This window comes from Pseudophryne corroboree, chromosome 5 (genome assembly GCF_028390025.1).
Source record: "Pseudophryne corroboree isolate aPseCor3 chromosome 5, aPseCor3.hap2, whole genome shotgun sequence".
Taxonomy (NCBI): Eukaryota; Metazoa; Chordata; class Amphibia; order Anura; family Myobatrachidae; genus Pseudophryne; species Pseudophryne corroboree.
The window spans coordinates 603,723,612-603,748,334 of record NC_086448.1 but is presented as its reverse complement, the minus strand read 5'-3'; the positions used below and the strand labels follow the sequence as shown (position 1 = coordinate 603,748,334).

Here is a 24,723-nt window from a genome sequence, read left to right as displayed (position 1 = left end):
ATCACGGAAGATCCGTGGCCTCTACCTCTAAGGAGGGACTTGCTTCAGCAGGGTCCCTGTCTGTTTCAAGACTTACCGCGGCTGCGTTGACGGCATGGCGGTTGAACGCCGGATCCTAAAGGAAAAAGGCATGCCGGAAGAAGTCATTCCTACTTTGATTAAAGCAAGGAAGGAAGTAACCGTGCAACACTCTCACCTCATTTGGCGAAGATATGTTGCGTGGTGCGAGGATCGGAGTGCTCCGACGGAGGAATTTCAACTGGGTCGATTCCTACATTTCCTGCAATCAGGATTGTCTATGGGTCTCAAATTGGGATCTATTAAGGTTCAAATTTCGGCCCTGTCGATTTTCTTTCAAAAAGAATTGGCTTCAGTTCCTGAAGTCCAGACTTTTGTTAAGGGAGTGCTGCATATACAGCCTCCTGTGGTGCCTCCAGTGGCACCGTGGGATCTCAATGTGGTTTTGGAATTTCTAAAATCTCATTGGTTTGAACCACTAAAAAAGGTGGATTTAAAATATCTCACATGGAAAGTGACCATGTTACTAGCCCTGGCTTCGGCCAGGAGAGTGTCAGAACTGGCAGCTTTATCTTACAAAAGCCCATATCTGATTTTCCATTCGGACAGGGCAGAACTGCGGACTCGTCCGCATTTTCTCCCTAAGGTGGTGTCAGCAGAACCAGCCTATTGTAGTGCCTGTGGCTACAAGTGACTTGGAGGACTCCAAGTTACTGGACGTTGTCAGAGCATTAAAAATATATATTGCAAGGACAGCTGGAGTCAGAAAATCTGACTCGTTGTTTATATTGTATGCACCCAACAAGATGGGTGCTCCTGCGTCTAAGCAGACGATTGCTCGTTGGATCTGTAGCACAATCCAACTTGCACATTCTGTGGCAGGCCTGCCACAGCCTAAATCTGTAAAGGCCCACTCCACAAGGAAGGTGGGCTCATCTTGGGCGGCTGCCCGAGGGGTCTCGGCATTACAACTTTGCCGAGCAGCTACGTGGTCAGGGGAGAACACGTTTGTAAAATTTTACAAATTTGATACTCTGGCTAAGGAGGACCTGGAGTTCTCTCATTCGGTGCTGCAGAGTCATCCGCACTCTCCCGCCCGTTTGGGAGCTTTGGTATAATCCCCATGGTCCTTTCAGGAACCCCAGCATCCACTAGGACGATAGAGAAAATAAGAATTTACTTACCGATAATTCTATTTCTCGGAGTCCGTAGTGGATGCTGGGCGCCCATCCCAAGTGCGGATTATCTGCAATAATTGTACATAGTTATTGTTAACTAATTCGGGTTATTGTTTAGGAAGCCATCTTTCAGAGGCTCCTCTGTTATCATACTGTTAACTGGGTTTGATCACAAGTTGTACGGTGTGATTGGTGTGGCTGGTATGAGTCTTACCCGGGATTCAAAATTCCTCCCTTATTGTGTACGCTCGTCCGGGCACAGTACCTAACTGAGGCTTGGAGGAGGGTCATAGGGGGAGGAGCCAGTGCACACCACCTGATCGGAAAGCTTTACTTTTTGTGCCCTGTCTCCTGCGGAGCCGCTATTCCCCATGGTCCTTTCAGGAACCCCAGCATCCACTACGGACTCCGAGAAATAGAATTATCGGTAAGTAAATTCTTATTTTCCTCTTCCTCTGCCCCGGGGCAGAAAAGAGTGGCCTTTTGCTCGCTTGTACTTATGGGAACGAAAGGACTGAGTTTGAAAAGACGGTGTCTTTTTCTGCTGATGTGGAGTGACCTGGGGTAAAAAGGTGGATTTTCCAGCCGTTGCCGTGGCCACCAGGTCCGATAGACCAGCCCCAAATAACTCCTCCCCTTTATACGGCAATACTTCCATGTGCCGTTTGGAATCCGCATCCCCTGACCACTGTCGCGTCCATAACGCTCTTCTGGCAGAGATGGACATAGCACTTACTCTTGATGCCAGGGTGCAAATATCCCTCTGTGCATCACGCATATATAGTAATGCATCCTTTAAATGTTCTATAGTTAACAAAATATTGTCCCTATCCAGGGTATCAATATTCTCAGTCAGGGAATCCGACCATGCGACTCCAGCACTGCACATCCAGGCTGAGGCGATTGCTGGTCGCAGTATAACACCAGTATGTGTGTATATACTTTTTAGGATATTTTCCAGCCTTCTATCAGCTGGTTCTTTGAGGGTGGCCGTATCAGGAGACGGTAACGCTACTTGTTTAGATAAACGTGTGAGCGCCTTATCTACCCTAGGGGGTGTTTCCCAACGCGCCCTAACCTCCGGCGGGAAGGGATATAATGCTAATAATTTTTTAGAAATTAGCTGTTTTTTATCGGGGGAAACCCACGCTTTTTCACACACCTCATTTATTTCCTCTGACTCAGGAAAAACTATTGGTAGTTTTTTCTCACCCCACATAATACCCTTCTTTGTGGTACTTGTAGTGTCAGAAAGGTTCAATGCCTCTTTCATTGCCGTGATCATGTAACGTGTGGCCCTACTGGACATTACGTTTGTCTCGTCACCGTCGACACTAGACTCAGTATCTGTGTCAGGGTCTGTGTCGACCCACTGAGGTAACGGGCGTTTTAGCGCCCCTGACGGTGTCTGAGACGCCTGGACAGGCACTAATTGATTTGCCGGCTGTCTCATGTCGTCAACAGTTTTTTGCAAATTGCTGACATTATCACTTAATTGTTTAAATACAATCATCCAGTCAGGTGTCGACTCCCTAGGGGGTGACATCACCAACACAGGCAACTGCTCCGCCTCCACATCATTTTCCTCCTCATACATGTCGACACACGCGTACCGACACAGCACACACACCGGGAATGCTCTGATAGAGGACAGGACCCCACTTAGCCCTTTGGAGAGACAGAGGGAGAGTCTGCCAGCACACACCCAGCGCTATATATATATACAGGGATAACCTTATATAAGTGTTATTCCCTTATAGCTGCTGTTATTATCTTTATTTGCTGCCAAAAATGCCCCCCCTTCTCTTTTTTACCCCGATTCTGAAGCAGGACTGCAGGGGAAGAGTCAGGGAGCCGTCCTTCCAGCGGAGCTGTGAGGGAAAATGGCGCTTGTGTGCTGAGGAGATAGGCTCCGCCCCTTCACGACGTCCTTATCTCCCGCTTTTTTGTGTAAAAATGGCAGGGGATTAAAATACATCCATATAGCCCAGGAGCTATATGTGATGTATTCTTTTTGCCACCTAAGGTATATTGTTATATTGCGTCTCAGGGCGCTCCCCCCCCAGCGCCCTGCACCCTCAGTGACCGGAGTGTGAAGTGTGCTGAGAGCAATGGCGCACAGCTGCGGTGCTGTGCGCTACCTTAGACTGAAGACAGGATGTCTTCTGCCGCCGATTTCACCGGACCTCTTCGTCTCTTCTGGCTCTGTAAGGGGGACGGCGGCGCGGCTCCGGTGACCCATCCAGGCTGAACCTGTGATCGTCCCTCTGGAGCTAATGTCCAGTAGCCTAAGAAACCCGATCCACTCTGCACTCAGGTGAGTCCGTTTCTTCTCCCCTTAGTCCCACGATGCAGTGAGCCTGTTGCCAGCAGGACTCACTGAAAATAAAAAAAAACCTAAACTAAACTTTTATTCTAAGCAGCTCAGGAGAGCCACCTAGATTGCACCCTTCTCGGCCGGGCACAAAAATCTACCTGAGGCTTGGAGGAGGGTCATAGGGGGAGGAGCCAGTGCACACCACCTGATCCTTAAGCTTTTATTTTGTGCCCTGTCTCCTGCGGAGCCGCTATTCCCCATGGTCCTTACGGAGTCCCAGCATCCACTAGGACGTCAGAGAAACTGGCAGGGGTTAAATACATCCATATAGCCCAGGAGCTATATGTGATGTATTTTTCGCCAACTAAGGTAAATTCATTGCTTCCCAGGACGCCCCCCCCCAGCGTCCTGCACCCTCAGTGACCGGAGTGTGAAGTGTGCTGAGAGCAATGGGGCACAGCTGCAGTGCTGTGCGCTACCTTATGAAGACAGGAAAGTCTTCTGCCGCCGATTTATGGACCTCTTCTTGCTTCAGCATCTGTAAGGGGGCCGGCGGCGCGGCTCCGGGACCCATCCATGGCTGGGCCTGTGATCGTCCTTCTGGAGCTAATGTCCAGTAGCCTAAGAAACCCAATCCACTCTGCACGCAGGCGAGTTCGTTTCTCTCCCCTAAGTCCCTCGATGCAGTGAGCCTGTTGCCAGCAGGTCTCACTGAAAATAAAAAACCTATTTAAACTTTTACTCTAAGCAGCTCAGGAGAGCCACCTAGATTGCACCCTTCTCGTTCGGGCTTCTCGTTCGGGCACAAAATCTTAACTGAGGCTTGGAGGAGGGTCATAGGGGGAGGAGCCAGTGCACACCAGCTAGTCCTAAAGCTTTTACTTTGTGCCCAGTCTCCTGCGGAGCCGCTATTCCCCATGGTCCTTTCGGAGTCCCCAGCATCCACTAGGACGTTAGAGAAATGCCTGTTCTATAACAGGCAGAGGGATAACAATAAGTGTTCTACGTTTTCTGACTATTTATCAGGTTACGCCTAAAACGCTTTATTCCCGATAGACAGATATCCATCTATAGAGATTATAATAAGAATTTACTTACCGATAATTCTATTTCTCATAGTCCGTAGTGGATGCTGGGGACTCCGAAAGGACCATGGGGAATAGCGGCTCCGCAGGAGACTGGGCACAAAAGTAAAAGCTTTAGGACTACCTGGTGTGCACTGGCTCCTCCCCCTATGACCCTCCTCCAAGCCTCAGTTAGGATACTGTGCCCGGACGAGCGTACACAATAAGGAAGGATTTTGAATCCCGGGTAAGACTCATACCAGCCACACCGTACAACTTGTGATTTGAACCCAGTTAACAGCATGATAACAGAGGAGCCTCTGAAAAGATGGCTCACAACAATAATAACCCGATTTTTGTAACAATAACTATGTACAAGTATTGCAGACAATCTGCACTTGGGATGGGCGCCCAGCATCCACTACGGACTATGAGAAATAGAATTATCGGTAAGTAAATTCTTATTTTCTCTGACGTCCTAGTGGATGCTGGGGACTCCGAAAGGACTATGGGGATTATACCAAAGCTCCCAAACGGGCGGGAGAGTGCGGATGACTCTGCAGCACCGAATGAGAGAACTCCAGGTCCTCCTCAGCCAGGGTATCAAATTTGTAGAATTTAGCAAACGTGTTTGCCCCTGACCAAGTAGCTGCTCGGCAAAGTTGTAAAGCCGAGACCCCTCGGGCAGCCGCCCAAGATGAGCCCACTTTCCGTGTGGAATGGGCTTTTACAGATTTTGGCTGTGGCAGGCCTGCCACAGAATGTGCAAGCTGAATTGTACTACAAATCCAACGAGCAATCGTCTGCTTAGAAGCAGGAGCACCCAGCTTGTTGGGTGCATACAGAATAAACAGCGAGTCAGATTTTCTGACTCCAGCCGTCCTGGAAACATATATTTTCAGGGCCCTGACTACGTCCAGCAACTTGGAATCCTCCAAGTCCCTAGTAGCCGCAGGCACCACAATAGGCTGGTTTAAGTGAAATGCTGAAACCACCTTAGGGAGAAATTGAGGACGAGTCCTCAATTCTGCCCTATCCGTATGAAAAATTAGGTAAGGGCTTTTATAGGATAAAGCCGCCAATTCTGATACACGCCTGGCTGAAGCCAGGGCTAACAGCATTACCACTTTCCATGTGAGATATTTTAAGTCCACAGTGGTGAGTGGTTCAAACCAATGTGATTTTAGGAACCCCAAAACTACATTGAGATCCCAAGGTGCCACTGGAGGCACAAAAGGAGGCTGTATATGCAGTACCCCCTTGACAAACGTCTGAACTTCAGGAACTGAAGCTAGTTCTTTTTGGAAGAATATTGACAGGGCCGAAATTTGAACCTTAATGGACCCTAATTTTAGGCCCATAGACAGTCCTGTTTGCAGGAAATGCAGGAAACGACCCAGTTGAAATTCCTCTGTAGGGGCCTTCCTGGCCTCACACCACGCAACATATTTACGCCAAATACGGTGATAATGTTGCACAGTTACATCCTTCCTGGCTTTGATCAGGGTAGGGATGACTTCATCCGGAATGCCTTTTTCCTTCAGGATCCGGCGTTCAACCGCCATGCCGTCAAACGCAGCCGCGGTAAGTCTTGGAACAGACATGGTCCCTGCTGGAGCAGGTCCTTTCTTAGAGGTAGAGGCCACGGGTCTTCCGTGAGCATCTCTTGAAGTTCCGGGTACCAAGTCCTTCTTGGCCAATCCGGAGCCACGAGTATAGTCTTTTCTCCTCTCCTTCTTATGATTCTCAGTACCTTGGGTATGAGAGGCAGAGGAGGGAACACATACACTGACTGGTACACCCACGGTGTTACCAGAGCGTCCACAGCTATTGCCTGAGGATCCCTTGACCTGGCGCAATATCTGTCCAGTTTTTTGTTGAGGCGGGACGCCATCATGTCCACCTTTGGTTTTTCCCAACGGTTCACAATCATGTGGAAGACTTCTGGGTGAAGTCCCCACTCCCCCGGGTGGAGATCGTATCTGCTGAGGAAGTCTGCTTCCTAGTTGTCCACTCCCGGAATGAACACTGCTGACAGTGCTATCACATGATTTTCCGCCCAGCGAAGAATCCTTGCAACTTCCGTCATTGCCCTCCTGCTTCTTGTGCCGCCCTGTCTGTTTACGTGGGCGACTGCCGTGATGTTGTCCGACTGGATCAACACCGGCTGACCCTGAAGCAGAGGCCTTGCCCGACTTAGGGCATTGTAAATGGCCCTTAGTTCCAGGATATTTATGTGAAGTGACGTTTCCATGCTTGACCACAAGCCCTGGAAATTTCTTCCCTGTGTGACTGCTCCCCAGCCTCTCAGGCTGGCATCCGTGGTCACCAGGACCCAATCCTGAATGCCGAATCTGCGGCCCTCTAGGAGATGAGCACTCTGTAACCACCACAGGAGACACACCCTTGTCCTTGGAGACAGGGTTATCCGCTGATGCATTTGAAGATGCGATCCGGACCATTTGTCCAGCAGATCCCACTGAAAAGTTCTTGCGTGGAATCTGCCGAATGGAATCGCTTCGTAAGAAGCCACCATCTTTCCCAGGACCCTTGTGCATTGATGCACTGACACTTGGCCTGGTCTTAGGAGGTTCCTGACTAGGTCGGATAACTCCCTGGCTTTCTCCTCCGGGAGAAACACCTTTTTCTGTACTGTGTCCAGAATCATCCCTAGGAACAGCAGACGTGTCGTCGGAATCAGCTGCGATTTTGGAATATTTAGAATCCATCTTTGCTGTCGTAGTACTACTAGTGCTACTCCGACCTCTAACTGTTCTCTGGACCTTGCCCTTATCAGGAGATCGTCCAAGTAAGGGATAATTAAGACGCCTTTTCTTCGAAGAAGAATCATCATTTCGGCCATTACCTTGGTAAATACCCGGGGTGCCGTGGACAATCCAAACGGCAGCGTCTGAAACTGATAGTGACAGTTCTGTACCACAAACCTGAGGTACCCTTGGTGAGAAGGGCAAATTGGGACATGGAGGTAAGCATCCTTGATGTCCAGAGACACCATAAAGTCCCCTTCTTCCAGGTTCGCTATCACTGCTCTGAGTGACTCCATCTTGAACTTGAACCTTTTTATGTAAGTGTTCAAGGATTTCAGATTTAAAATAGGTCTCACCGAGCCGTCCGGCTTCGGTACCACAAACAGCGTGGAATAATACCCCTTTCCCTGTTGTAGGAGGGGTACCTTGATTATCACCTGCTGGGAATACAGCTTGTGAATGGCTTCCAATACCGCCTCCCTGTCGGGGGGAGACGTTGGTAAAGCAGACTTCAGGAACCGGCGAGGGGGAGATGTCTCGAATTCCAATTTGTACCCCTGAGATACTACCTGCAGGATCCAGGGGTCCACTTGCGAGTGAGCCCACTGCGCGCTGAAATTCTTGAGACGGGCCCCCACCGTGCCTGAGTCCGCTTGTAAGGCCCCAGCGTCATGCTGAGGACTTGGCAGAAGCGGGGGAGGGCTTCTGTTTGTGGGAAGAGGCTGTCTGCTGCAGTCTTTTTCCCCTTCCTCTGCCCCGGGGCAGATATGAGTGGCCTTTTGCCCGCTTGCCCTTATGGGGACGAAAGGACTGAGCCTGAAAAGACGGTATCTTTTTCTGCTGAGAGGTGACCTGGGGTAAAAAGGTGGATTTCCCAGCCGTTGCCGTGGAGACCAGGTCCGATAGACCGACCCCAAATAACTCCTCCCCTTTATACGGCAATACTTCCATATGTCGTTTGGAATCCGCATCACCTGACCACTGTCGCGTCCATAACCCTCTTCTGGCAGAAATGGACATCGCACTTACTCTTGATGTCAGAGTGCAAATATCCCTCTGTGCATCTCGCATATATAGAAATGCATCCTTTAAATGCTCTATAGTCAATAATATATTGTCCCTGTCCAGGGTATCAATATTTTCAGTCAGGGAATCCGACCAAGCCACCCCAGCACTGCACATCCAGGCTGAGGCGATTGCTGGTCGCAGTATAATACCAGTATGTGTGTATATACTTTTTAGGATATTTTCCAGCTTCCTATCAGCTGGTTCCTTGAGGGCGGCCGTATCAGGAGACGGTAACGCCACTTGTTTTGATAAGCGTGTGAGCGCCTTATCTACCCTAGGGGGTGTTTCCCAACGCGCCCTAACCTCTGGCGGGAAAGGGTAGAATGCCAATAATTTTTTAGAAATTAGCAGTTTTTTATCGGGGGAAACCCACGCTTCATCACACACCTCATTTAATTCATCTGATTCCGGAAAAACTACGGGTAGTTTTTTCACACCCCACATAATACCCTTTTTTGTGGTACTTGTAGTATCAGAAATGTTCAAAACCTCCTTCATTGCCGTGATCATGTAACGTGTGGCCCTACTGGAAAATACGTTTGTTTCCTCACCGTCGACACTGGAGTCAGTGTCCGTGTCTGTGTCGACCACCTGAGGTAACGGGCGCTTTAGAGCCCCTGACGGTGTTTGAGACGCCTGTACAGGTATTAACTGATTTGCCGGCTGTCTCATGTCGTCAACAGTCTTTTGTAAAGTGCTGACACTATCACGTAATTCTTTCCATAAGACCATCCAGTCAGGTGTCGACTCCCTAGGGGGTGACATCACTAACACAGGCAATTGCTCCGCCTCCACACCATTTTCCTCCTCATACATGTCGACACAACGTACCGACACACAGCACACACACAGGGAATGCTCTGATAGAGGACAGGACCCCACTAGCCCTTTGGGGAGACAGAGGGAGAGTTTGCCAGCACACACCAGAGCGCTATATATATATATATATATATATATATATATATATATATATATATATATATATATATATATATATATGGATAACCTTATATAAGTGTTTTTCCCTGATATAGCTGCTGTATATATTTATCTGCCAAATTAGTGCCCCCCCTCTCTTGTTTTACCCTGTTTCTGTAGTGCAGGACTGCAGGGGAGAGTCAGGGAGCCTTCCTCCAACGGAGCTGTGAGGAAAAAATGGCGCCAGTGTGCTGAGGAGATAGGCTCCGCCCCCTTCTCGGCAGCCTTTCTCCCGCTTTTTTAAGGAAAAATTGGCAGGGGTTAAATGCATCCATATAGCCCAGGAGCTATATGTGATGTATTTTTTGCCAAATAAGGTGTTTTTATTGCGTCTCAGGGCGCCCCCCCCCAGCGCCCTGCACCCTCAGTGACCGGAGTGTGAAGTGTGCTGAGAGCAATGGCGCACAGCTGCGGTGCTGTGCGCTACCTTATTGAAGACAGGACGTCTTCTGCCGCCGATTTTCCGGACCTCTTCAGTCTTCTGGCTCTGTAAGGGGGCCGGCGGCGCGGCTCTGGGACCCATCCATGGCTGGGCCTGTGATCGTCCCTCTGGAGCTAATGTCCAGTAGCCTAAGAAGCCCAATCCACTCTGCACGCAGGTGAGTTCGCTTCTTCTCCCCTTAGTCCCTCGGTGCAGTGAGCCTGTTGCCAGCAGGTCTCACTGAAAATAAAAAACCTACTTTAAAATTTTACTCTAAGCAGCTCAGGAGAGCCCCTTAGTATGCACCCTTCTCGTTCGGGCACAAAAATCTTAACTGAGGCTTGGAGGAGGGTCATAGGGGGAGGAGCCAGTGCACACCAGGTAGTCCTAAAGCTTTTACTTTTGTGCCCAGTCTCCTGCGGAGCCGCTATTCCCCATGGTCCTTTCGGAGTCCCCAGCATCCACTAGGACGTCAGAGAAATATATTTATTAGAAACGCTTCTAAACATACATCTCAAATTGGTTGCTAAATGATCACACCAGAGAAGTGCTACACGCGTATATTGCTCAGCACCTCATGTCACATGCAACTGATTCATAAATACCCAAGTCTGCTGTTACCATTGCTATCTTTTTAGTTTCACTTCCCCTCACTGTGCTATATTTGTGTATACAGATGTCTAAAAATAACTTGTGTCATAGTGCACACTCTAAATCCATGGCAATGGCAAAGAGATAGGCTGTGGTATCTCAAACCTTTGTAGCGCCAAATGCATATAGTAGGCAAGTAAAAATGCTTTGTTTAATAATTAGTGAGCTAGATGTATGTATGTATGTATGTATGTATGTACATACATAAAATCTTGCCATTATAGATTAGCAAAACGCTATAAACGAGAATTACAACAGTTAAGCTTAGCAGGTCATGATTACCCTATCTATCCCGATGCCACCTATTGCCTGGCATGGTGTCTATACTGAGTGCCCTGCATGGACAGGGACTGTAAGTGGTAGCGGTATTTTTGGTGCACAGGAGAGGTCATGCGTCATTAGAGCACAGATATATTACATTTAGAGTACTTTATACACGTTATGTCATTCACATTAATTCGCCAATCTACATATTGATAGCAAATAATTGTTTAATGTTTTTTCTTTATCTGGGAAACATTTATACAGCAGGAAAAACATTCATATTTATGTACAAGCAATAACATTCACTCCCACTCTTAAAATTATTTATCAGTGCCAATCAAGTAAACCAATGAAGTGCTCTTTTGCTGTCGGGGAAATACTAATTATCTATAGTGTGGCTCTTTCTGCACCCCCTTGCCGTTCCTTTGTGCCTTAATGCATGGATGTGCCATATCCTTATCACCATGCTATTTGGTTATAGCTTGGATATGTACATGAAAGAAATCCACAGCTGGTCGCTGCAATAGCAGAAACCGCAACAGGCTATTTGCCTTTTATAATAAAGCATTAAAAGTTGGAGGTTTGTCATTTGTTTTTGTTTTTTAAGTCAGACTGACACCGATCAGATAATTCAATAAGTTTATATATATATATATATATATATATATATATATATATATATATATATATTGTTTTGTTTGTTTAAACACGTGGCCACTTTGCAGTCCTACTATCCAGTAAAAATGTCTGTCCTTTCGTTGTCATATCTTTTCCTACCCACCTGTTTTTCCTCTTGGACAAAACATTATGTGACGCGTACCCAGTTAATCTCTTATGTAGCATTTCTGGGAAAGTGATCACCTATTATTTTTGCTAAAAACACAGTTCCCTCTCTTCCACCCATTATATAGCCAATCAAAATGGCATTCTTCCACTGATGTGTCGGACAATCTGTTCATCGCTAGACTCCTCCTTGTCCTTTTGGCGGTCTCTGTTCCAGTCTTTCAGACCCTCGGGAAGTGTTGTATCCTCATCCATGCTGCCAGTACCTTCTACAAATTCCTCATATGTCGATTTTTCTGCAAATGGTCTTGGACCTAATAGTTCAACCATATCACTTTTATCCAGTACTTCCTTTTCCAAGAGATGGAGAGCAATCTAAAGAATAAAGAGAAGATTACATTAAATTTGTAGAACGAATATCTGGTCAAAATACTAAAATGAAATCTTAGCTGTGAATGAAAGTAGCCACCACTGCTGTTTTTTGTAGTTCAGGACAACTATAGGGGGTTTGAAAACTGTACATAATAAATGTAGAAAGATCCTGTCAGCGAATTATATATATCTAGGATTCTACACCGGTTGAGTATCCCTTATCCAAAATGCTTGGGACCAGAGGTATTTTGGATATGGGATTTTTCCGTATTTTGGAATAATTGCATACCATAATGAGATATCATGGCGATGGGACCCAAGTCTAAGCACAGAATGCATTTATGTTCCATATACACCTTATACACACAGCCTGAAGTCAATTTTAGCCAATATTTTTTATAACTTTGTGCATTAAACAAAGTGTGTGTACATTCTCCCAATTCATTTATGTTTCTTATACACCTTATACACACAGCCTGAATGTCATTTAATACAATATTTTTAATAACTTGTGTATTAAACAAAGTTTGTGTACATTTAGCCATCAGAAAACAAAGGTTTCAGTATTTCACTCACTCAAAAAAGTCTGTATTTCGGAATATTTGGATATGGGATACACAACCTGTATATCTAACACTTACCCATGGAGGGAAGAAGCTGCATCCAGTTGCTGGGGGAGAGCACATTGTGTCATAAAGCTATGATTCGCATGTCTATGGGGAAGGGGTGAGGCCAGAAAGACATCATATTATCCCCACACTTACCCTTTAAATGACAGAGGGGCAGGGCTCCAATATAGTATAATATACATAGTCTGTCGGGTGAAGGGGGTGTTCCATGTACTCAGAAACCTATCCTGCACGTGCCACTGTAGGTATGTATACATATTAGCGACTCGCTGGTTACCTTCTCTATATCCGATTTCTTTTCTGTAAGGAGTTTCATAGTTCTTTCATAAGCAGAGTTAATTAGTATTCGTACTTCATCATCAATCAGTCTAGCAGTGGCCTCACTGTAAGGCTTCTCCAACACCATCTCCCCTTGACGAGGGAGGTCAAATGAAACTTGTCCAACTTTATCACTCATGCCAAATTGCACAATCTAGAACAAGAAAGAAAATCCAATTCTGCATTTGACAAAAGCTTAGATTACTTTATTATCAATACATTTCTACCTTTCTGTTGGTACTGCAAGAGTTATCCGCCATTTACATGAAAGTTGCAAAATACGTAATGTAAAAAATGGACGACTACCTCAACTTTAAGAAGGAAGACCCGGGGACTGGACAATGAAAACATTCTAAACTAATCTTGGGGTAATAAGTTACCATTTTTATGGTATAACATGGATCCAAACTCTCTACAAGGTGCAACAACCTACTCCATTAGTAGGTGGCACTACACATGTCACTCAGCGAATGCTAGGCACTCATTCTACCACTGCCAGTCATACACTGCACTGAAGCTTTCATATGCCATGAATTGAGTGGGCATGCAAGCTACATGGAGGCACTGTAAGTGTTGTGGTGCAGGGCCCTCAAGCACTCGTAGCTCTGGATGTCCTGACACAGGGTAAAAGGAGAGATTTCTGCAAGGTGCCACAATGACCTCATTTGCCCTCAGAAAGCAGCCAAGGCACTGATCCATTAGAACAATACATGGGAATCAGGCACACGGTGTGCACAGCTGAGAGAGAAATTTGGTCAAACTACAAACACTACCCAGTAATATAAGACGTCCAATGCTGTTGCTAGGTAAAACTTCCATAAGCAGCAATGGGCCAGGCAATATGTGAGAAATGACAAGTAGACACACCTGAGCATAGGCGCTTTGTGTCACTTTCTTCAAATCATCCTGCGCTCCGGTTGTAATTCTCCCAAAGAATATTTCTTCAGAGACACGACCGCCCAGAGTCATGCACATCCGGTCTAGCAGCTGCTCCTTTGTATATAGATACTGTTCTTTAGGCAAATACTGAGCGTAGCCCAATCCCTTTCCTCTTGGGATGATAGAAACCTGAAAGACAAGCCAATATTTCTGGGTCAAAGTCCACTCCAAACGTGTATTTAAAAATACATATATCTTAGAGAATATTGAGAGACAACATTCTATAATAAGCAAAGCCACAATCATAGGGGTCAGTGTTAACAAATGTGTATATAGACTAGAAGTTCATTTGTCAAATGCTAATCTGTAAACAAAACAATAAAGTGTCATAACATCACTTGTCCTCATTTTCCCTATTGTTTCCACTACAGATATAAAGCCAGTAAATCTGTAGATAAGGGAAACATTATTAAATTATAATTATGTATATATACATGGGTGTAAAACTGCATGGTTGTGGCTGGAGAGAATCCAGACCACAACCATTTTTTGAGGTCAGTTGCTGGTAAAAGGGCATCAAACACAAAGAACATTGGCCTTGATGGTGGACAAGCTGCCCAGGTGAAAGGCCAGGGGGTGGTTATTGTTAAGCGTCCTGGACCTTAAGGACACACACACACTATATGTACAAAAGTATTTGGCCACGCCTGTTAATTATTGAATTCAGGTGTTTCAATCAGACCCGTTACCACAGGTGTATAAAATCAAGCACCTAGCCATGCAGTCTTCATTTGCAAACAATTGTTATACAAAATGGGTCATTCTGAAGAGCCCAGTTACTTCAAGCATAGTACTAGTGAGCGCTCTAGCGTGAGGCATAGAGCACTCCACTGCTGGAAAAGAGACAAGGAACGCATACAGAGAGTGCATGTGTCTAGAGGTTGCAAAGTTTAAAAGGAATGAATCGGAGCCAGCATCAATCACTTTGATCTGAGGAAGTCGCCGAGTTTGGTCAAAGGCGGGGAAACGCATCATTTGGACCAGGGAGAGCAGAAGCCGGCATTTATGAAAGGGACCCTGTAGTGTGAGCACGATATACGGACGGAACGCGATATAAGGCTCCAAGTTTGTCAACATTGCTCAGTGCTGAAAACACGTTTAATCAGCGGTAACAACTGTGTGAAGGAGACCTGTGAACTAATTTCATCTAAACAGCAGATGGACCTACATAATAGTCCTCTGGATAAGGCTACAACTTTGGGATTACAGCATCAGTGGCCGGGAGATCTAAGCAATCTGTGAATTCCGCTGACTGGTAAAATATGAATGTCACCTATATGCTTCATGCTTTATTTGTGGCTTTACTAACTTTGAATTGATAATAATTAGATGTTTAGGAAAGTTTAACACTTAAATCTGCTCCTTATGCCTCAATAACAGTGTATTAAAATCTTCAGAACACTATTGGGACTTTTTACCGGCCGGTAATTATCTATTATTGTTTTTAATATGCTCTTTTGTTTTATACTGTAACAAATGATTTTATGTTTATTGGTGTAGTAACAATATAATAATAAATTGCTGAATACTACCGCTTCTCCCCACGGAGTCATTTTCTTTTTTTCTGTCTATCTAATTAGTGGGCTGAGTATACCCACAAGAGAAGCAGCAAGTACTCAGCAACTAATTGGCGCCTGGTCAATACTTGCATAATAGTTGGGTATGCAGTATATCAGTGTGTTACCGGAATGCATCCTTTACTTTATATATATATTCCAGTTCCTCCTGTGTGACTGCTCTGAAACCACCCCCTTCCAGCTCTCCTCTGAACAGCCACTAGTAGTATTATTGACAGACAGCTGTCCGGGTTGCTGTTCTACATTAAATACTGGTGACTATTGCAGTCAAGTACAGCAGGAAATGGCACTATCAGCCAGGCCTGCCCAGAGAAGTAAAGGAAAGGGGGAGCTGCTACCAGGAAGAAAGCATAGAGCTAGTAAGTATCAATGCTTGGAACAAAGTCTGGTTCTGCATCTTAAAAACATGGCTCCAAATAATAGTGCATTAAACTTGGCATCAGATATGGCTCAGCACAGTGCACTAGACACCAGATTAGGGAGGCCAATCCCGGGATCGGGATCGGCGGGATCCCGGGATTTGGGCCCAAAAATGCCGGGATTTGAATCCCGGGATTGGAGCCTCCAATCCCGGGATTCACGGGATTACAGCGCGCATGCGCAGTTTTGCCGGACAGCGCTGAGCACTATAGCTCAGCGCTGCCCGGCTGTCAGCTAAGGTAGTGATAGTACTTACTACTTGCGGGCACCAGCTAAGGACACACGTACTGACCGCGCTGGCGGCATTTCAAACGTAGCGCCGGCCACCAGCCAATCAGAGCTGGCAGACCCCGGCAGCCAATCAGGGAAGCGGCAGCAGCCGCGGCCCCTGATTGGCTGCCGGACTGCCAGTTCTGACTGGCTGGCGGCCGGCGCTACGTTTGAAATGCTGCCAGCGCGGTCAGTAGTAGACAGTACGTGTGTCCTTAGCTGGTGCCCGCAAGTAGTAAGTACTATCACTACCTACACCCACACACTCTGCTCCTGACATCCTCCCTCTGCTCGCTACACCCACTCTCCCGCTGCTCCCTACTCCCACTGCTCCATACTCGCACTCTCCCGCTGCTCCATACTCCCGCTGCTCCATACTCCCGCTGCTCCATAGTCCCACTCTCCCGCTGCTCCCTACTCTCACTCTCCCGCTGCTCCCTACACCCACCCTCCCTTCCAGTTCCTTATATGCTCCCTACACCCACCCTCCTTTGCTCCCTACATCCACCCTGCCTTGCTGCCCTCCACATATACTTTCCCTGCTCCTTACACTGCTCCCTACACTGATCCCTACTGCAATCCCGGGATCCCTGGAATCCCGGGATTGAGCATTTTTCAATCCCGAATCCCGGGATTGAAAAAATGCCCCGGGATTGGCCTCCCTACACCAGATACACGGCCAAACACAGGATTACTAGAGGGGGGTATCCAATCTGATGCTCTGCGTAACAATGGAGCAATTGCAGGAGTCTGGGGGGAGTCTTGGGGGTCTTTTCATGAAGCAGTGAAAGTGTGAAGTAGTGAGCCAGTGGAGAAGTTACTCATGGCAACCAATCAGCTGCTACATATAATTTTATAGAATGCACTTTATAAACGGCCAACTTCTCCACTGGCTTACTACTACATTCTTTTCACTGCTTTATGAATAGAACCCATTGCCTTTTTATACACTGGATAGTGTATGAAGTACATTAAAAATGAACACTATAGATGGTCTATATAGTATAGACTGTTTCAAACATATGTAACTAATATAAATGACATAGGTGGCCAGGAAAATTGAAGTCTTCTAAAAGCTTTTTCAGGGCTGCCCAGTGCAGCCCCCCCTGTTAAGTGACCTGCTTCATCAGGCACCAACTCGAGACTGAGCTCACAGTGCCTGGAGGCGGGGTTATAGAGGAGGCCCCACAATGCATCCTGGGACAGTCTAAAGCTTTAGCCTGTTGGTGCCTGGATCAAGATCCATCTCTACACCCCCGATGTTTCCCTGTGGAAACCAATGTACCCCGCTGCAGAAAGGTTAAAATAAGATTTTACTTACCGATAAATCTATTTCTCATAGTCCGTAGTGGATGCTGGGGACTCCGTCAGGACCATGGGGGGAATAGCGGCTCCGCAGGAGACAGGGCACAAAAGCAAGCTTTTAGGATCACATGGTGTGTACTGGCTCCTCCCCCTATGACCCTCCTCCAAGCCTCAGTTAGGTACTGTGCCCGGACGAGCGTACACAATAAGGAAGGATCTTGAATCCCGGGTAAGACTCATACCAGCCACACCAATCACACCGTACAACTTGTGATTTTAACCCAGTTAACAGTATGATAACAATGAAGTAGCCTCTAAAAAAGATGGCTCACAACAATAATAACCCGATTTTTTTGTAACAATAACTATGTACAAGTAATGCAGACAATCCGCACTTGGGATGGGCGCCCAGCATCCACTACGGACTATGAGAAATAGATTTATCGGTAAGTAAAATCTTATTTTCTCTAACGTCCTAGTGGATGCTGGGGACTCCGTCAGGACCATGGGGATTATACCAAAGCTCCCAAACGGGCGGGAGTGCGCGGATGACTCTGCAGCACCAAATGAGAGAACTCCAGGTCCTCCTCAGCCAGGGTATCAAATTTGTAGAATTTAGCAAACGTGTTTGCCCCTGACTAAGTAGCTGCTCGGCAAAGTTGTAAAGCCGAGACCCCTCGGGCAGCCGCCCAAGATGAGCCCACCTTCCTTGTGGAATGGGCATTTACAGATTTTGGCTGTGGCAGGCCTGCCACAGAATGTGCAAGCTGAATTGTACTACAAATCCAACGAGCAATAGTCTGCTTAGAAGCAGGAGCACCCAGCTTTTTGGGTGCCTACAATATAAACAGCAAGTCAGACTTTCTGACTCCAGCCGTCCTGGAATTATATATATATATATATATATATATATATATATATATATATATATATATATATATATATATATATATATATATATATATATATATATATATATATATATATATATATATATATATATATATATATATATATATATTTTCAGAGCCCTGACAACGTCTAGCAACTTGGAGTCCTCCAAGTCCCTAGTAGCCGCAGGCACCACAATAGGTTGTTTCAGGTGAAACGCTGACACCACCTTAGGAAGAAACTGGGGACGAGTCCGCAGTTCTGCCCTGTCCGAATGGAAAATCAAATATGGGCTTTTGTAAGACAAAGCCGCCAATTTTGACAATCGCCTGGCCTAGGCCAGGGCCAACAGCATGGTCACTTTCCATGTGAGATATTTCAAATCCACAGATTTGAGTGGTTCAAACCAATATGATTTGAGGAATCCCAACACTACGTTGAGATCCCACGGTGCCACTGGAGGCACACAAGGGCTGTATATGCAATACTCCCTTGACAAACGTCTGGACTTCAGGAACTGAAGCCAATTCTTTCTGGAAGAAAATCTATAGGGCCGAAACTTGAACCGTAATGGACACCAATTTTAGGCTCATAGACACTCCTGTTTGCAGGAAGTGCAGAAATCGACCTAGTTGAAATTTTTTCGTGGGGCCTTCCTGGCCTCACCCACGCAACATATTTTTACCACATGTGGTGATAACGTTGTGCGGTCACCTCCTTCCTGGCTTTGACCAGGGTAGGTATGACCTCTTCCGGAATGCCTTTTCCCTTAGGATCCGGCGTTCAAAACGCCATGCCGTCAAACGCAGTCGCGGTAAGTCTTGGAACAGACAAGGTCCCTGCTGGAGCAGGTCCTTTCTTAAAGGCCGATGCCACGGTTCCTCTTGGAACAGACATGGTACTTGCTGAAAGCAAATCCCTTCTTAGCTCCCGAGGCCATTAGTCCTCTGTGAGCATCTCTTGAAGTTCCGGTTACCAAGTCCCTCTTGGCCAATCCGGAGCCACGAGTATAGTTCTTACTCCTCTATGTCTTATAATTCTCAATACCTTGGTTATGAGAAGCAGAGGAGGGAACACATACACCGACTGTTACACCCACGGTGTTACCAGGACGTCCACAGCTATCGCCTGAAGGTCTCGTGACCTGGCGCAATACCTGTCCCATTTTTTGTTCGGGCGGGACGCCATCATGTCCACCTTTGGTCTTTCCCAACGGTTCACAATCATGCGGAAAACTTCCCGATGAAGTTCCCACTCTCCCGGGTGGAGGTCGTGCCTGCTGAGGAAGTCTGCTTCCCAGTCGTCCACTCCCGGAATGAACACTGCTGACAGTGTTATCACATGATTTTCCGCCTAGCGAAAAATCCTTGCAGTTTTGCCACTGCCCTCCTGCTTCTTGTGCCGCCCTTTCTGTTTACGTGGGCGACTGCCGTGATGTTATCCCACTGGATCAATACCGGCTGACCTTGAAGCAGAGGTCTTGCTAAGCTTAGAGCATTATAAATTTGCTCTTAGCTCCAGTATATTTATGTGGAGAGAATTCTCCAGACTTGATCACACTCCTTGTGTGACTGCTCCCCAGCCTCTCAGGCTGGCCTCCGTGGTCACGAGCATCCAATCCTGAATGCCGAATCTGCGGCCCTCTAGAAGATGAGCACTCTGTAATCACCACAGGAGAGACACCCTTGTCCTTGGATATAGGGTTATCCGCTGATGCATCTGAAGATGCGATCCGGACCATTTGTCCAGCAGATCCCACTGAAGAGTTCTTGCGTGAAATCTGCCGAATGGAAGCGCTTCGTAATAAGCCACCATTTTTACCAGGACTCTTGTGCAATGATGCACTGACACTTTTCCTGGTTTTAGGAGGATCCCGATTAGCTCGGATAACTCCCTGGCTTTCTCCTCTGGGAGAAACACCTTTTCCTGGACTGTGTCCAGAATCATCCCTAGGACCAGCAGACGTGTCGTCGGAACAACTGCGGTTTTGGAATATTTAGAATCCACCCGTGCTGTCGTAGAACTACTTGAGATAGTGCTACTCCGACCTCCAACTGTTCTCTGGACCTTGTTCTTATCAGGAGGTCGTCCATTTTCTTTGAAGACGAATCCTCCTTTCGGTCATTACCTTGGTAAGGACCCGGGGTGCCTTGGACAATCCAACGGCATCGTCTTGAAACTGATAGTGACAGTTCTGTACCACGAACCTGAGGTACCCTTGGTGAGAAAAGGCAAATTTTGGGACATGGAGGTAAGCATCCCTGATGTCCCGGGACACCATATAGTCCCCTTGTTCTTTGCTATCACTGCTCTGAGTGACTCCATCTGGATTTGAACCCTTGTAAGTGTTCAAATTTTTCAGATTTAGAATAGGTCTCACCTAGCCTTCAGTACCACCATATAGTGTGGAGTAATACCCCTTTCCTTGTTGTCGGAGGGGTAATTTTATTATCACCTGCTGGGAATACAGCTTGTGAATTGTTTTCAATACTGCCTCCCTGTCGGAGGGAGACATTGGTACAGCAGACTACAGGAACCTGCGAGGGGGGAAACCTCTCGACATTCCAATCTGTACCCCTTGGATACTACTTGTAGGATCCAGGGGTCCTGTACGGTCCCAGCGTCATGCTGAGAACTTGGTAGAAGCGGTGGAAGGCTTCTGTTCCTGGGAATGGGCTGCCTGCTGCAGTCTTCTTCCCTTTCCTCTATCCCTGGGCAGATATGACTCTTATAGGGACGAAAGGACTGAGGCTGAAAAGACGGTGTCTTTTTCTGCAGAGATGTGACTTAGGGTAAAAAACGGTGGATTTTCCAGCAGTTGCCCTGGCCACCAGGTCCCATGGACCGACCCCAAATAACTCCTCCCCTTTATACGGCAATACATCTTTGTGCCGTTTGGAATCTGCATCACCTGACCACTGTCGTGTCCATAAACATCTTCTTGCAGATATGGACATCGCATTTACTCTTGATGCCAGAGTGCAAATATCCCTCTGCGCATCTCGCATATATAGAAATGCATCCTTTAAATGCTCTATAGTCAATAAAATACTGTCCCTGTCAAAGGTATCAATATTTTTAGTCAGGGAATCCGACCAAGCCACCTCAGCTCTGCACATCCAGGCTGAGGCGATCGCTGGTCGCAGTATAACACCAGCATGTGTGTGTATACTTTTTAGGATATTTTTCAGCCTCCTATCAGCTGGCTCCTTAAGTACGGCCCTATCCGTAGATGGTACCGCTACTTGTTCTGATAAGCGTGTGAGCGCCTTATCCACCCTGAGGGGTGTTTCCCACCGCGCCTTAACTTCAGGCGGGAAAGGGTATACCGCCAATAATTTTCTATCGGGGGAAACCCACGCATCATCACACACTTCATTTAATTTATCTGATTCAGGAAAAACTACAGGTAGTTTTTTCACCTCACACATAATACCCTTTTTTGTGGTACTTGGAGTATCAGAAATATGTAACACCTCCTTCATTGCCCTTAACGTGTGGCCCTAAAAGAAAATACGTTTGTTTCTTCACCGTCGACACTGAAATCAGTGTCCGTGTCTGGGTCTGTGTCGACCGACTGAGGTAAATGGGCATTTTACAGCCCCTGACGGTGTTTGAGACGCCTGGACAGATACTAATTTGTTCGCCGGCCCTCTCATGTCGTCAACCGGCTTGCAGCGTGTTGACATTGTCACGTAATTTCCATAAATAAGCCATCCATTCCGGTGTCGACTCCCTAGAGAGTGACATCACCATACAGGCAATTTGCTCCGCCTCCTCACCAATATTTTCCTCATACATGTCGACACACACGTACCGACATACAGCACACACATAGGGAATGCTCTGATAGAGGACAGGACCCACTAGCCCTTTGGGGAGACAGAGGGAGAGTTTGCCAGCACACACCAAAACGCTATAATTATCCAGGGACAACCTTTATATAAGTGTTCCTCCCTTATAGCATTTTAATATATATACATATCGCCAAATCAGTGCCCCCCCTCTCTGTTTTAACCCTGTTTCTGTAGTGCAGTGCAGGGGAGAGCATGGGAGCCTTCCCACCAGCCTTTCTGTGAGGGAAAATGGCGCTGTGTGCTGAGGAGAATAGGCCCCGCCCCCTTTTCGGCGGGCTTCTTCTCCGGAGTTTTAGATATCTGGCAGGGGTTAAATACATCCATATAGCCTCAAGGGCTATATGTGATGTATTTTTCGCCATACAGGTATTATACATTGCTGCCCAGGGCGCCCCCCTCCAGCGCCCTGCACCCTCCGTGACCGCTGTGTGAAGTGTGCTGACAACAATGGCGCACAGCTGCAGTGCTGTGCGCTACCTGATGAAGACTGAGAGTCTTCTGCCGCCTGGTTCCGGACCTCTTCATCTTCAGCGTCTGCAAGGGGGGTCGGCGGCGCGGCTCCGGGACGAACCCCAGGGCGAGCCCTGTGTTCCGACTCCCTCTGGAGCTATGTCCAGTAGCCTAAGAATCCAATCCATCCTGCACGCAGGTGAGTTGAAAATCTCTCCCCTAAGTCCCTCGATGCAGTGAGCCTGTTGCCAGCAGGACTCACTGAAAATAAAGAACCTAAAAACTTTTTCTAAGTAACTCTTTAAGAGAGCCACCTAGATTGCACCCTTCTCGGCCGGGCACAAAAACCTAACTGAGGCTTGGAGGAGGGTCATAGGGGGAGGAGCCAGTACACACCATGTGATCCTAAAAGCTTGCTTTTGTGCCCTGTCTCCTGCGGAGCCGCTATTCCCCCCATGGTCCTGACGGAGTCCCCAGCATCCACTAGGACGTTAGAGAAATACCCTATAATAAACAAACATAATAGAATCAGTAGGAGACAAACTGCACTTTCTAAGCACACATTCTTCCACCTTATGGCAAGGCTCCTGTCTCCTCTTCTTGGCAGCTACTCTGGTCCAGAGCACTGATTAAGCACTCAGATCCACACATACAGCAAACATGGTAGAAGAAGCTGCTATACTGGGTATGTGCAGCAGCTCCACTCTGTCCCTTAAACTGCATATTGCAGCAGCTATAGTAATCCTATTATATACTATTGCTATTGTGGTCAAAATTTGAGCTGCTGTGCAAGAGGAGGAGGGTTTCCGGGCAGCCCCACTGCGTTTGCATCCGAGATATTGGTAAGCCTCATACGCTATGTACTAGACACAGCTCAGTGGACAGGACATTTGCAAACATGCAAACCATCAACCTCTTACACTGCAGCAGAGAATGGGGGAGTAATATATAGCAAAAACAAAACTGGGATTTTTCAACGAGCAGACCATCGGGCCAACTAAATAAGAGGTAGGGGAGAGATATAGGCAGACTGTAGCAGTAGAAATCAATAACAATAAGACACAACCATCTATGAAGCCGGTAAATATATAGGACACTTTCGGATCACTACACCTGACTGTGTACTTTACCTTTAAAAGTGGATCTGCATGTTCCAAGAACCACCCTGCTACAGCATGCCCAGCCTCATGATAAGCAACTGTCTTTTTTTCTTCCGGCTGGAGAACCTGAGTTTTCTTTTCCAAGCCTATAAAATACAATGATTCCAAAATAGACCATTTAGTACAGCTCAAACATAGCAATATATTAGCAGAAGCAGTTTAGCACTTCTTTAACCCTTTCAATGCTAGGACTAATTGGGACATCATTTGTATATTAAACGTGTTAAGGATAAACACACTCATCCTAAGCACTGCATGACTTCAAATGTAGGATAAACTTCCCTCCAATGCTCATTCTCGAGTCTGCTGCCATTGGATTGGCAGGGTCTGACGAAGTCATTAAGCACTCCGCCGCACTGTAGAAAAACGTAATGTACCAGGGAACACACTAACAATGCCCGATGGTCATATGAAACCTAGGAGTTCCTGGAATCAGAATCAATTTCATTGGCCAAGTATACTGACATATACAAAGATATTTTTCTGGAGACGAGGGTGGCACGAAAAATGGCTGATCTCCCCCATCCTGTCATCTACACACTTGTGGGTATCAGAGATTGAAAGAAGGTAGTGTGCTCTTCCAAACTTTGTGCCTCTGTAGTAGTTATTGCCTGGTAATCATTAGGCAATAACACTCTAATCTGCAGTAAGCATTACTAAGTCCAGAGATGGGGTTCTAATTGCCCCTACACACTGGTCGATTGCCGGTCGAGGTGTCAGACGGACAACGGACGCCCCGGCGGCTGGGAGGGGGGGGGGAATCAAGGTGGGAGTGAAGTATCTTCACTCCCCCCGTCACCTGGCCCCATAGCCCTGTATGCCAATATGGACAAGATTGTCGATATTGGCTTGCATGCATAAACGAGCCGGCACCAACGATGAAGTGTGGGGCCGCGCATCGTTTATCGTTGGTGCCTACACACTGAAAGATATCTTGTGCATTAATGAGCGAGATCGTTCATGCCTTTCAGTGTAATCGGCCAGTGTGTTGGGCCCATAAGGTCCACATCTCTTCCGTACTTGCA

At 46.8% G+C, this 24,723-nt stretch overlaps 1 protein-coding gene across 1 annotated transcript in view; it reads right to left on the bottom strand.

The window, feature by feature from the left end:
- Window positions 1-10,936: 10,936 nt before the first annotated feature.
- The window catches only part of AFG3L2 (AFG3 like matrix AAA peptidase subunit 2), a 75,667-nt gene continuing 61,880 nt past the window's right edge, over window positions 10,937-24,723 (bottom strand). The window contains exons 14-17 of the mRNA XM_063923432.1: window positions 23,669-23,784; window positions 13,697-13,897; window positions 12,789-12,983; window positions 10,937-11,885 (exon numbers count right to left, since the gene is read on the bottom strand). Of these exons, the coding sequence (XP_063779502.1) occupies window positions 11,643-11,885; window positions 12,789-12,983; window positions 13,697-13,897; window positions 23,669-23,784 (755 nt within the window). The 3' untranslated portion in view covers window positions 10,937-11,642. The remainder of the gene's footprint in view (window positions 11,886-12,788; window positions 12,984-13,696; window positions 13,898-23,668; window positions 23,785-24,723) is intronic.